Below are 14,382 nucleotides of genomic sequence, written 5' to 3'. Positions count from 1 at the left end.
CGGAATGGGACGACCCTTGTTGTTGTGGTCCGGGACAAAACCAAATGAGAGGTTACATTGGTCGCAATTCATCAGTGTTTTTGGCCACTATGAAGTTTGCTGAGTTGGAGCCTGGTCTAAGGGATTATTAATAACACGTGTAAAAGGAACAGAAAATGTGATGACTGTCTGTCAAGGTGTTGACAATTTCAAATTCTCTGTATTAGCTAAATAACTGTTAAAGATGTATATTGTGTATGTATCAGATAATGTAGTCATGTTTGTAATTTTTACCTCCCGGTAAAAATCCTTAAAGGGGGGAAGTGTTACGAGAATACACATAAAATTAAGATGTTTGCTGGCCTGGGCTAGCATCAGTGGCATCAGCAGTTGGTCTGCCACCTGCCCTCAGGGGAAGGAGAGATAAGGAACAATGGAGCAGCGTCTGGAGATGTGTAATGAAGGGATGTGGGAGGAAGAGCTGTCTGGAGCGGCTCCCCCCTTTGAGCCCTGAACTGTTTGAAGTGATGGACAGGCGATACCCCAGCAGGGGGATAAAAAGGGACAGGTTCGCTAAGACAGACACACACGCCACCCGAGGTAACGAGACCCTGGAAGCGGTGCGCTTCTCACGAGTGGGTGAGAAGTCCCAGACAACGACAAGGGTGGAAAGGTACGATCAGCGGGAACCCGGTGTGTGTCCGCCCTTGCCTGGGTGCCGGGTTCACTGCAGAGGATCGACCGCATCTGGAGGAGGGGTCACAGTCGGTGACCTCAGGTGACATCACCAAGGACCTGCCCAAAAGCTGTTTGTGAGCCATCTCGCTGGTCTGTGAGCCATCTTGCTGGTCTGTGAGTGAAGCCGTTCTGAATGATGAGTTGTTCCTATTCTATCTCTCTCTTCCCCCACGTTGTCCACCGCCATGGCAACGATTACTGCGAACTGAACTACAAACTAGACTGAACTTTGAGTCATTTTGAAATTGGTCATTTAACCCCTAGACAACGATAGAGCTTGATTGATGCTGTTATCTTAATTCTGTGCACATGTGTGGTTATCATTGTTGAATTGTTGCATTTATTATCCTTTCGATTACTGTGTTGCTTATTTCTTTAATAAAACTTTCTTAGTTCTAGTACTCCAGACTCCAACTGAGTGATCCATTTCTGCTGGTTTGGCAACCCAGTTACGGGGTACGTAACAATGTCCACAGATCCCTGAAAGTTGCCTCACAGGTAGATAGGGTAGTTAAGAAAGCTTATGGGGTGTCAGCTTTCATAAGTCGAGGGATAGTGTTTAAGAGTCGCGATCTAATGATGCAGCTATATAAAACTCTAGTTAGGCCACACTTGGAGTACTGTGTCCAGTTCTGGTCGCCTCACTACAGGAAGGATGTGAAAGCATTGGAAAGGGTACAGAGGAGGTTCAAGGGGGATATTAGAGGAAGGTTTCTTACTCAGAGTGTGGTTGGTGCGTGGAATGCACTGCCTGAGTCAGTGGTGGAGGCAGGTACACTAATGAAGTTTAAGAGACTACTGGACAGGTATATGGAGGAATTTAAGGTGGGGGGGTTATATGGGTGGTAGGGTTTGAGGGTCAGCACAACATTGTGGGCCAAAGGGCCTGTAATGTGCTGTACTATTCTATGTTCTGTTCTATGTTCTAAACCAGAAAGGGGGGTGGGGAGGGAAAGATGTGCTTAGTTGTGGGATCCCGTTGGAGGTGGCGGAAGTTAAGGAGAATTATATGTTGGACCTGGAGGCTGGTGGGTTAGTAGGCGAGGACAAGGGGAACCCTATTCCTAGTGTGGTGGCAGAAAGATGGGGTGAGAGCAGATGTGCATGAAATTGGAGAGATGCGTTTGAGAGCAGAGTTGATGGTGGAGGAAGGGAAGCCCCTTTCTCTAAAAAAGTAGGACATCTCCTTCGTCCTGGAATGAAAAGCCTCATCCTAAGAGCAGATGCGGTGGAGACTGAGGAATTGCGAGAAGGGGATGGCATTTTTGCAAGACAGGGTGGGAAGAGGAATCGTTCATTAGCTGTGAGTCAGTAGGCTTATAGTAGACATCAGTAGATAAGATGTCTCCAGAGATAGAGACAGAAAGATCAAGAAAGGGGAGGGAGGTGTCGGAAATGGACCAGGTAAACTTGAGGGCAGGGTGAAAGTTGGAGGCAAAGTTACTGAAGTCAACGAGCTCAGTATGCATGCAGGAAGCAGCGCCAATGCAGTCATTGATGTAGCAAAGGAAAAGTAGGGGACAGATACCAGTATAGGCTTGGAACATGGATTGTTCCACAAAGCCAACAAAAAGGCAGGCATAGCTGGGACCCATACGGGTACCCATGGCTGCACCTTTAGTTTGGAGGAAGTGGGAGAAGCCAAAGGAGAAATTATTAAGAGTAAGGACTAATTCCGCTAGATGGAGCAGAGTGGTGGTACGGGGGAACTGGTTAGGTCTTGAATCCAAAAAGAAGCAGAGAGCTTTGAGACCTTCCTGGTGGGGGATGGAGGTATATAGGGACTGGATATCCATGGTGAAAATAAAGCGGTGGGGGCCAGGGAACTTAAAATCATTGAAAAAATTCAGAGCGTGAGAGGTGTCACGAACATAGGTGGGAAGGGACTGAACAAGGGGGGATAAAACAGTGTCGAGGTATGCAGAAAGTGTCACAGGCGACACTTCACCTGTGAGTCGGCTGGGGTGATATACTGCGTCCGGTGCTCCCGATGTGGCCTCCCTTATATTGGAGAGACCCGACGCAGACTGGGAGATCGTTTCGCTGAACACCTACGCTCTGTCCGCCAGAGAAAGCAGGATCTCCCAGTGGCCACACATTTTAATTCCATGTCCCATTCTCATTCTGCTATGCCTATCCACAGCCTCCTCTACTGCCAAGATGAAGCCACACTCAGGTTGAAGGAACAACACCTTATATTCCGTCTGGGTAGTCTCCAACCTGATGGCATGAACATTGACTTCTCTAACTTCCGTTCATGCCCCACCTCCCCTTCGTACCCCATCCCTTATTTGTTTGTTTGTTTATTCATTTATTTTTTTCTTTCCCCCTTTTTTTCCTTTTTTTTTCTGACACCATGTTAGAATGATAGAAACAAAGTACAGCACAGAAACAGGCCCTTCAGCCCATCCAGTCCATGCCAAGAGCACTGAACTGCCTACTCCCATCAAACCGCATCGGGACCATCGCCCTCCACACCCCAACCATCCACGTACAGATCCAAACTTTGCTTAAGGCCAAAATTGATCTCACGTGCTGGTAGCTCATTCTGCACTGTCGCGACCATCCGAGTGAAGACGTTTCTCCTCATGTTCCCCCCAATTCACCTCTCACTCTCAAACCACGATCCTCGGCCGCAGTCCCTCTTTCCCTCTCACTATAACATCTTGCCCATCCTCTGGACTTCCCCCCTACCCTTTCTTTCTCCCTAGGCCTCCCATCCCATGATCCTCCCCCTTCTCCAGCCTCGTATCCCTTTTGCCAATCAACTTTCCAGCTCTTAGCTCCATCCCTCCCCCTCCTGTCTTCTATCATTTCGGATCTCCCCCCTCCCACTTTCAAATCTCTTACTATCTCTTCTTTCAGTTAGTCCTGACAAAGGGTCTCAGCCTGAAATGTTGACTGTACCTCTTCCTATAGATGCTGCCCGGCCTGCTGCGTTCACCAGCATTTTTTGTGTGTGTTGCTTGAATTTCCAGCATCTGTAGATTTCCTCGTGTTTGTGTAATTAAATATTTTAATCCATATTTGCATGCAAGCTTTTAAAATAAACGACACTCACCTTGAATTTGCCATCTGATGAGAAAATGCTCACCCACTTGTTATCATAATCAGCAATGATAATATCACCACTTGGATGCACAGCCACACCCGTTGGACGTTGCAGCTGACCAGGCGATCGTCCACGAACACCAAACCGGTTTTTAAACTGTCCGCTATTTGAGAAAATCTGGAATAAAAGTTTATAACATCTTGCATGATGCTCGGGCACGAATCCACAGTATTTGTTTTATATATAAATAAAAGGCAACATTTTGTTCCTGAACTTACAATACAGAATGGAATCAAGTTCTGTGAAGACCCAAAAATGATCAACTATAGCAGTACAAAAGAAAAACATAAGACCATAAGACATAGGAGCAGAATTAGGTCAGTCAGCCTATTGTCTGTTCTGCCATTCCATCATGGCTGATCACGGATACCACTCAACCCCATACACCTGCCTTCTCGCCATATCCTTTGATGCCCCAACCGATCAGTAAAACGATGAAATTCCAACTTAAATATACCCATGGACATGGCCTCCACTACAGTCTGTGGCAGAGCATTCCACAGATTCACTACACTCTGGCTAAAAAAAAAATTCCTCCTTACCTGTATTCTAAAAGGTTGCCCCTCAATACCTCTTCAGCAAACTCTCTCAGGACTCTGAAATGTAGTCCATCTGGCCCAGGTGACTTATCCACCTTAAGACCTTTGAGTTTGCCTAGCACTTTTTCCTTTGTAATAGCAATGGCCCTCACTCCTGCTCTCTGACAGTCACGGACCTCTGGCACACTGCGTGGTAAGCGTTCCTTTACATTAAGCTCTCTAATAAGATCTGGGTTATTACACAATACCCAATCTAAGATAGCCTTTCACCGAGTAGGCTCAAGCACAAGCTGCTCTAAAAAGCCATCTCGTAACCATTCAACAAATTCCCTCTCTTGCAATCCGACACCAACCTGATTTTCCCAATCCCCTTGCATTTGAAGCCCCCCCATTACAATTGTGTCATTACTCTTATTGTATTCCTTTTCAGCTCCCTTTCAATCTCAACCACACATCTTGGCTACTATTTGGAGGCCTATATATGATTCCCATAATGTTTTTTACCCTTGCAGTTTACTAATTCCACCCACAAAGATTCAACATTCTCTGATCCTATGTCACCTCTTTCTAAAGATGTAATTCCATCTCTTATCAACAGAGACACACCACTGCCTATGCCTTCCTGCCTGTCCTTTTGATACAAAGTTTATCCTTTGATGTTAAGCTCCCAAATATGACCTCAGATTCCAGTGTAACCTGTCCCTTTTGTACAGGTTCCACCTTCCCCAAACGAGGTCCCAATTATTCAGAAATCTGAATGCCTGCCCCCTTTTCCAATTCTTCAGTCATGCATTTATCTGCCACCTCATTCTATTCCCATCCTCACTGTCATGTAGCACAGGCAGCAATCCCAAGATTACTACCCTTGAGGTCCTGCTTCTGAACTTGCTTCCTAACTTCCTGTATTTTGTTTTCAGGATCTCCTCGCTTTCTCTTCCTATATATGTACCACGACTTCTCGCTGCTCACTTTCCTTTTTCAGGATATTGTGGATGTGTCCAGAAAGATTTCGGACCCTGGCACTTGTGAGGAAAACTACCATCTGTGTTTCCTTTTCGTGTCCACAGAATCATCAATCCATTCCCCTGACTATAGAGTCCCCTATCACTGCTGCCACCTTCCGTTCCCTACCCTTCTGAGTCACTGTTACTTCCCCCAGGTAGGTTGTCGCCACCAACGGTACTCAAAATGGAGTACTTATTGTTGAGGGGGACAAAATATATATATTTATTAATTAACATATTTATCGTAACACACCCAGTTAGGAGACATCTGCATTTTATAGAAAAACAACTGAGCACAATTACATAGAAATTTAACATTTCATCTACATCAAAGTTCGCTTGAATAAAGCAGTCAAGAAATTCTAATGTGCCCTAATGCTAAATTCCATAGCAGCATTTCAATAGCCATAAGGATATGCAATCATTAAATTCAGTAGGGCCTGAAATCTGAGTTCCTAGCATTTATAGGAGGACTACCTTATCCAACATAAGCATCAGATATAATCTGGACAAATGTAGGCCTGCAAGCCTAATGTTGCTGACATGATATCAACCGCTCCGACATTTCAAAGTTCAAGCTCAAAGCGAGTTTATGATCAGAGTACATATATGTACCATATACAACCCTGAGATGCCTACTCCTGCCAGCAATCACAGTATATACAAGAACACAAAAGAATCAATGGAAGACCACACCCAACAGGATGGACAAACAACCAATGGGCAAAAGACAGACTGTGCAAATACAAAAAGAAAAAAGAATAAATAAGCAATAAATATCGAGAATATGAGATGAATTGTTCTTGAAAGTGATTCCATAAATTGTGGGAACAGTTCAGTGATAGGATGAGTGAAGTTGTTCAAGAGCCTGACAGCTGAAGGATAATAACTGTTCCTGAACCTGGTAGTGTGAGTCTTGAGGCTCCTGTACTTCTTCCTGGTTTCAGCAGCAAGAAGAGAGTATGGCCTTGGTGTGGGGGTCCTTCACGATGGATGCTGCTTTCTTGTGACAGAGCTCCATCCATGTAGATGTACGCAGTGGTGTAGAGGGCTTTACCCGTGATGGACTCTACTATCTTTCTATAGGCTTTCTATTCAAAGGTGTTTCCATAGCAGGCTGTTGCAACCTATCAATGTACTCTCTCCACTACACATCTATAGAAGGTTGTCAAAGTTTTAGATGACATGCCAAATCTTCACAAACTTTGAAGAAGTAAAGGTGCTGCCGTGCTGGACCAAGGACAGATCCTCTGAAATGATTACACTGAGGTTGACCCTCTCCACCTCTGAGCCCCTGATGGGCAGTGGGATCATGAACCTTCAATTTCCTGGTCCTGTAGTCAAAAATTATCTCCTTGGCCTTGCTGGTATTGAGTGAGAGGTGATTGCTGTGGCACCACTCAGTCGGATTCTCAATTTCCCTCCGAAATGCTGATTTGTCATCACCTTTGATTCGGCCAATGACACTGGTGTTGTCAGCAAATTAAATATGGCATTGGAGCTGTGCTTAGCCTCACAGTCATAAGTATAAATTGAGTAGAGCAGGGGGCTAAGCGCACAGCATTCCAGTTCACCTGTGCTGATGGAGATTGTGGAGAAGATGTTCTTGCCCATCCAAACTGACTGAGCAAGTGAGGAAACTGAGGATCCAGTTGCACAAGAAGGAATTGAGGCCCATTTCTTAGGGATGATAGTATTTAATGCCAAGCTGTAGTCAATGAAGAGCATCCTGATCTATGTATCTTCGCTATCCGCATGTTCCCAGATTGAGTTAAAAGCCAATGAAATGGCATCTGCTGTTGACCTGTTGTGACTGTAGGCAAATTGGAGCAAATCCAAGTTACATCTCGGGCAGGAGTAATATGTTTTATTACCAACCTCTCAAGCACTTCATCACAGTGGGTCCCATTGGATGAGTCAATGAGGCAGGGCACCATGTTCTTCTTGGGCACAGGTGGGTACAACTGAAGCCTGCTTGAAGCAGGTGAGTACATAGATTGCCAAAGTGAGGGGTTAAAGATATCGGTGAACACTCCAACCAGTGGATTAGCACAGGCTGTTAGTACTCAGCCAAGTACCCTTGTCTGGGCTTTTCGTGGGTTCACCCTCCTGGTGGATGCTCCATGTTACCTTCAGGGTCATTGGGGGCTGTGGGAGTTTGTGAAGGTGTCTCCATGAAGAGGAGGAGGAGAGGAAGGAGGCAGAGGGGGGAGGAAGGGAGGGGTGGAGGTCGAGGGGGTGGAGGTAGAGTGGGGGAGGTAGAGGGAGATGGGGAAAGGGGAAGGGGAGGGAGATGGAGAGGGGGAGGGGGAAGGGAGGGAAGGGGGAGGGGGAAGGGAGGGAAGAGGGGAGGGGGAAGGGAGGGAAGAGGGGAGGAGGAAGGGGAGGGAGATAGGGAGGAGGGATAGAGAGTGGGATCGGTGACGGGAGATGGAGAGGGGGAGGGCTGGAGTGTGGATGGGAAAGGGGAGTGGCAGAGGGGATTGGTGGATGGGCAGAGAAACGACAGTAGTTCCTTTCCTACAAAAGATGCTTCTTGACCTGCTGTGTTCCTCCAGTATACTGTATGTTGCTTCAGATTCCAGCACCTTCAGTCTCCTTGTATCCTATTCTGAATTAGTCAGGGTAATTGCTTACTATTTACTGCTGCTAAAGTTTCTTGTGCTATGTCCTTTTTAACAGCATTTAAATTTGCTCTAGGTTCACATGGACTGATGTGTGAGTCACTAATACCTGATAGCTACATGGTTTTGTCTTGAAGTTGTGAGATAATGTGTTGTCATTTGAATGGAGTATTTTTTAACGCAAACACGATGCAGATGCTGGAATTTCAAGCAACACACACAAAATGGGGGTGGAACGCAGCAGGCCAGGCAGCATCTATAGGAAGAAGTACAGTTGACGTTTCGGGCTGAGACCCTTTGTCAGGACTCACAAAGGACTCACTTTGTCCTGACAAAGGGTCTCGGCCCAAAACGACAGCTGTATGTACCTCTTCCTATAGATGCTGCCTGGCCTGCTGCATTCCACCAGCATTTTGTGTGTGTTGCTTGGAGTATTTTTGAAGTTCATATATATTGTTCTGTCTCCTCCTTGCAGTGTGCGGGGTGAAGCCAAACTGAACCCACATGTCAGTGCTTTAGGATGGCCAGTGATCACTCAAGCATTACCAGTCCTGTGGTACGCCAGATTGACAAACGGTTTCTGATCTGCAGCATTTGCCCGGATCATTACAAAATTCCCAAAGTTCTTCCTTGTTTACACACCTTTTATGAGAGGTGGGTGAAACCTTTTTCAAATTTGACTGAAGTTTGTGGAAACCAAAACAAAAACTAAACCTGAAGATCATAAGACAAAGAAGCGGAGTGAGGCCATTTGGCCCATCGAGTCTGTTCCACCATTCAATCATGGCTGATCATTTTTTCACCTCTTCAGTCCAGTCCCCAGCCTCTCCCCATGGCTAATCAAGAACCTAACAATCTCTGCCTTAAATACACCCAACAACCCAGCCTCCACAGCGGGTTAAAGAACCAGCAGAAATGGAAAAACACCTGGAGTCTAGTATTGCTATTTTCTAAAGCTCATTTATTAGTAACTACGCAATACAGTAATAAAAATTTAGGTATATCAGACAGGTTAGCAATGATTATATATAAGTGTGGAACTAATAGACCCAAGCTTCTTTGAGCTTAGGAGGTAATTGGATACAGTCTTACAATGATAGGTAGAGCTCAGTTCATATTATTGAGTTGAGTAGTGTTGGAGAGAGAGAGAGGTATTTAGTTCTTCAGGTAAGCTGATGCCGTCGATCTTCCGTTGTCCTCGGAAATCCTTTATAAGTCACCGAATGTGACCACAAGGGGACCATCTTCTGTGGGTGAGATATCAACCCAGATGAGGGTTCTGCACACTAATAACTTCCCACCTTTTTCACACTGTGAGAGCCACTGATCGATTTTCCTGATTGATCCTCCAAAAAACTCACTTTTCTGAGGGCACAACAAAACTCATCCAGTGTCCAAAACCATATGTGTCTAACAACCAGCTGACCTTGTATTTATCTCTGCATGCCAAACACCAGCTGTCCATCATATAACGCCGCCCGCGGTTACCATGACGACTCATGAGCTGTTCATTTCTCTCTCTCTCTCTGTAACAACCTGTTTGTGCTGTACAGCTGCATGCTCTCTCTCTCTCTCTCTTTTTAAAGTCACAGTCCAGAAGGGGTAATTCAGAATCCTGTCACAAACTGTGGTAACAAATTCCACAAATTCACCACCCTCTAGCTAAAGAAATTTCTCCACATCTCAGTTTTAAATGGACGTCCCTCTATCCTAACACTGTGCCCTCTTGTCCTAGACTCCCCCACCATGGGAAACATCCTTTCCACATCTACTCTGTCTAGCATTTCAACATTTAAAAGGTTTTAATGAGACCTATCCCTCCCCACCAACCCTTCTAAATTCCAGCGAGTACAGGCCCAGAGATATCAAATGTTCCTCATATACAAGATAAAACTTTTATTTATCCCAAAGGAAATTATTGTTGCAAGGATGCTCAGTCAGAAATATAAACTTTAAAGTACAAAATGTAAGCAGTGAGGTATGAAAAAATACAAAATGTTCATTAAAAAGTAATAGTAAAAAATACAGAAGTGCAATGAAACCATACACTTATATACTGAAGAGGAGGAGTTGTTGAGTCTTAGAGCCACAAGGAGAAAGGATCTCCTGTGAGGGTCAGTGCAATCAGTCTGTTACTAATGGTGCTCCTTTTTGTCCAGTATGTCATGGATGGGGTGAGAGGGATTGTCCATAATGCTCCGTAGTTTCTACAGCATGGTTCTCTGAGACACAACCACCAGGGAATCCAGTTCCATCCCCAGAACAGAACCAGCCTTCCTGATGGATTTATCGATCTTGGCATCAGTTGCTCTCACCCTGCTGCCCCAGAATGCTAGCCACCACTGAGCCGTAGAACATCTGCAGCATAGTACTGCCGACGTTGAATGACCGGAGCCTCCTCAGGAAGTACAGTTGACTCTGTCTCTTCTTGTACAGAGCCCCTGTACTTTTAATGCAGTCCAGTTTATTGTTCAGCTGAGTTCCCAGGTATTTGTAGTTCCAGACGACTTCCAGATCCGTTCCCTTAATGGAGATGGGAGTGCAGGGTGTTTTCACTTTCCTGAAGTCCACCAACTCAATTGTCTTAATGATGTTGAGCTGCAGATGATTCAGCCCACAGCACTGACCAAAGTTGTCCACCACTCTTCTGTACTCAGCCTCTTGACCCGGCTAACAAGTCCTTCTGCAGCCTTTCTGTTTCCTCAACACTACGTGCTCCTCTACCAAATTTTGTATCATCTGCAAACTTGACAACAAAGCCATTTACCTCTGCGGAACACCACTAGCCACTGGCACACAACCAGAAAAGGATCCTTTTATTCTCACTCGCTGCCTCCTCCCAATCAGCCAATGCTCTAACCCTACCAGTAACTTTCTTGTAATACCATGGGCTCTTAACTTGGTAAGCAGCCTCATTTGCGGCACCTTGTCAAAGGCCTTATGAAAGTCCAAATATACAACATCTCCTGCATCCCCTTTATCTATCCTACTTGTAATCTCCTCAAAAAATTCCAACAGGTTTGCCAGGCAAGATTTTCCCTGAAGGAAACCACCCTGACTTTGTCCTGTGTCCTCAAGAACAACCTCATCATTAACAATTGTCTAGAACATCTTCCCAACCACTGAGATCAGGCTAACTGGTCTACAATTTCCTTTCTGTTGCCTCCCTCCTTTCTTAAAGAGTGGAGTGACATTTGCAATTTTCCAGTACTTCGGAACCATGCTGGAGTCCAATGATTCTTAAAAATTCATTACTAATGTCTCCACAATCTCTACCATTATCTTTTTCAGAACCTTAGGGTGCATTTCATCTGGTCTGGGTGACTTGTGTACCTTTCAGCTTTTTGAACACCTTCTCCCTTGTAATAGTAACTGCACTCACTTGTCTTCCTCAGTTTTCCCAGATACCCAAGCCATTGCTGCTCTGCTGTCATCCCTACCAGCACTTCCTTCCAATTTACTTTGGCCAACGCCCCTCTCATACCATTGTAATTTCCCTTGCTCCACTGAATTACTGCTATGTCAGACTTTACTTTCTCCCTATCAGATTTTAAGTTGAACTCAATTATATTGTGATCACTGTGTCCGAAGGGTTCCTTTATCTTCAGCTCCCAAATCACCTCCAGTACATTCTATAACAACACCCAATCCAGTATAACACTGATCCCCACGTAGGCTCAACGACAAACTGCTCTAAAAAGTCATCTCATAGGCATTCAACAAACTCATTCTCTTGAGATCCATTACCAACCTGATTTTCCTAATTGACCTGCATGTTGAAATCTCCCATGACTATTATAACATTGCCCTTCTGACACGACTTTTCTATTTCCTGTTGGAATCTGTGGTCCATCTCCCAGCTACTGTGGGGAAGCCTGTATATAACTGCAGTTTCTTAACTCAACCCACAAGGATTCAACATCTTCAAATCCTATATCACATCTTGCTACTGATTTGATGCCATTCTTTACCAGCAGAGCCATACCACCCCCTCTGCGTACCTTCCTATCCCTCTGATACAACATGTAACCTTGGACATTCAGCTCCCTACTACAACCATCCTTCGGCTGCGATTCAGTGATGGCCACAACATCATACCTGACAATCTGTAAAAGTGCAACAAGATCATCCACTTACTTCTTATACCCTGTGCATTGAGATTTAACACTTTGAGTGCTGCATTTGCTATTTTAGATTCTGCATAGTTAATGCACTGATACTCACCCTGCTGACTACAATTTTTTCTCTATCATCTGCCTGCCTTCCTGACAGCTGACTGCACACTATCTTTCTTATTTACCATCTGTCTTATCCTAGGTCCCTTCATTCTGGTTTCCACCCTCTGCTTAAACCTTCCCCAATAGATCTAACAAACCATGAAAATATTGGTACCCCTTGGGCTCAGGTGTAACCCGTCCCTTTTGTACACGTCATGCCTCCCCCAGAAGAGATCCCAATGATCCAAGAATCTGAAGCCCTGCCCCCTTCACCAGCTTCTCAGCCATGCATTTATCTGCCTAATCATCCTGTTTCTACCCTCACTGGCGCGTGGCACAGGCAGCAAACCAGAAATTGCTACCTTTGAGGTCCTGCTTCTCAGCTTTCTGCCTCACTCTCTAAATTCTCTCTTCAGAACCTCGTTGCTTTTCCTTCCTATGTCATTGGTACCAATATGTACCAAGACACTTGGCTGCTCTCCCATCCTCTCCAAAATTTTGTGGACGTGATGAGATATCCCTGACCCTGGCACCTGGGAGACAACATACCATCTGGTGTCCCGTTCTTGTCCACAGAATCTCCTGTCTGCTTCCCTCTCTCTTGAGACCCCTATTACTACTGCTCCCCTCTTCTCCCTCTTTCCCCTCTGCACCATGTGCTCAGTGCCTGTCACCCGGTCTCCATGGCATTCCCCTGGGAGGTCATCTGCCACAGTATCAAAATCAGTATACTCATTACAGAGGGGAGTGGGCACAGGGGTGCTCTCTGCTAACTGCCTATTTGCACAGAGGACCCTGCTGGCCATTTCCTGGCCCCCAGTACCTCATCTTATAGTCATAGAGAATTACAGCACAGAAACTGTCTCTTCAGCCATCAAATCCACTCTGAAACCATTTAAACTGCCTACTCTCAGCAGCCTATACTAGGACCATAGCCCTCCATACCCCTATCATCCATATACATATCTAAACTTCTCTTAAATATTGAAATCGAGCTCACATGGAAAAACTTGTGCTTGTAGCTCATTCCACACTCTCACCTTTTCTGAGTGAAAAAGTTTCCCCTCATGTTCCCCTTAAACTTCTCACTTTTCACTCTTAACCCACGACCTCTGATTGTAGTCCCACCCAACCTCAGTGGAAAAAGCCTGCTTGTACTTACCCTGTCTATACTCCTCACAATTTTGTATACCTCTATCAAATCCCTTCTCAATCTTCTACATTCTAAGAAATAAAGTCCTAACGTATTCAATCTCTCCCTATAACTCAGGTTCTCCAGTCACAGCAACATCCTTGTAAATTTTCTCTGTACTCTTTCAAACTTACTCACCTATTTCCTGTAGGTAGGAGACCAAAACTACACACAATACTCCAAATTAGGCCTCAACAACATCTTATACAACTTCAACATAACAAGATATCTCCTGCACTCAATGCATTGATTTATGAAGGCCAATGTGCCAAAAGCTTTTTTAAAGACCCTTTCAACCTGTGACAACACTTACAATGAATTATGGACCTGTATTCTCAGATCCCTTTGATCTACCACACTCCTCAGTGCCCTACCATTCACTGTGTAACACCTACCCTGTTTGATCCTACCAAAGTGCAACTCATCGTATTTGTCTGCATTAAATTCCATCGGCCATTTTTCAGCCGATTTTCTGACTGATCCAGATTCCACTGCAAGCTCTGATGGTCTTCCTCACTGTCCGCTACACCCCAATCTTGGTGTCATTCACAAATCTGCTGATCCAGTTAATCGCATTATCATCCAGATTGTTGATATAGATGGCAAACAACAGACCCAGCAGCGATCCCTGTCTGTAATCTGTTTATGGTCTATGACTTCACTGCTGCTTTGCCTTACATCTATACACCCTGTATCCATCTCCCGAGGAAATACAGATGTAAAAACCCCATTTCTGATCGTCCCCATCTCTTTTGGCTCCAAGCACAGGTGAGCACTCTGGTAATCATGTTTTCCTTTCTGATTTCCCTCTGAAGTGTACCTGTACATCTCTTATCATCAGAGTATTTGCTTGATGCAAGTTGCCTGACTTCCTATTGACCTCCTCTTTCCTTTCTGCAACCTCAACACTCCCAGTCAACCAGGGCTCTCAAATACTGCCAGTTTTGCTTTAACTCCAGCTTGATCACACAGTCCCC

General features: G+C 45.1%; 1 protein-coding gene across 4 annotated transcripts in view; it reads right to left on the bottom strand.

The window, feature by feature from the left end:
- trim2a (tripartite motif containing 2a) overlaps positions 1-14,382 on the bottom strand; it is a 258,355-nt gene that overhangs the window by 90,196 nt on the left and 153,777 nt on the right. For all 4 annotated transcript variants that reach the window (XM_063046246.1, XM_063046249.1, XM_063046250.1 and 1 more), the window contains exon 8: positions 3,779-3,946. In XM_063046246.1, the coding sequence (XP_062902316.1) occupies positions 3,779-3,946 (168 nt within the window). The remainder of the gene's footprint in view (positions 1-3,778; positions 3,947-14,382) is intronic.

Source organism: Mobula hypostoma, chromosome 4 (assembly GCF_963921235.1).
Source record: "Mobula hypostoma chromosome 4, sMobHyp1.1, whole genome shotgun sequence".
Classification (NCBI taxonomy): domain Eukaryota; kingdom Metazoa; phylum Chordata; class Chondrichthyes; order Myliobatiformes; family Myliobatidae; genus Mobula; species Mobula hypostoma.
This window is presented reverse-complemented; position numbering and strand designations above follow the sequence as displayed.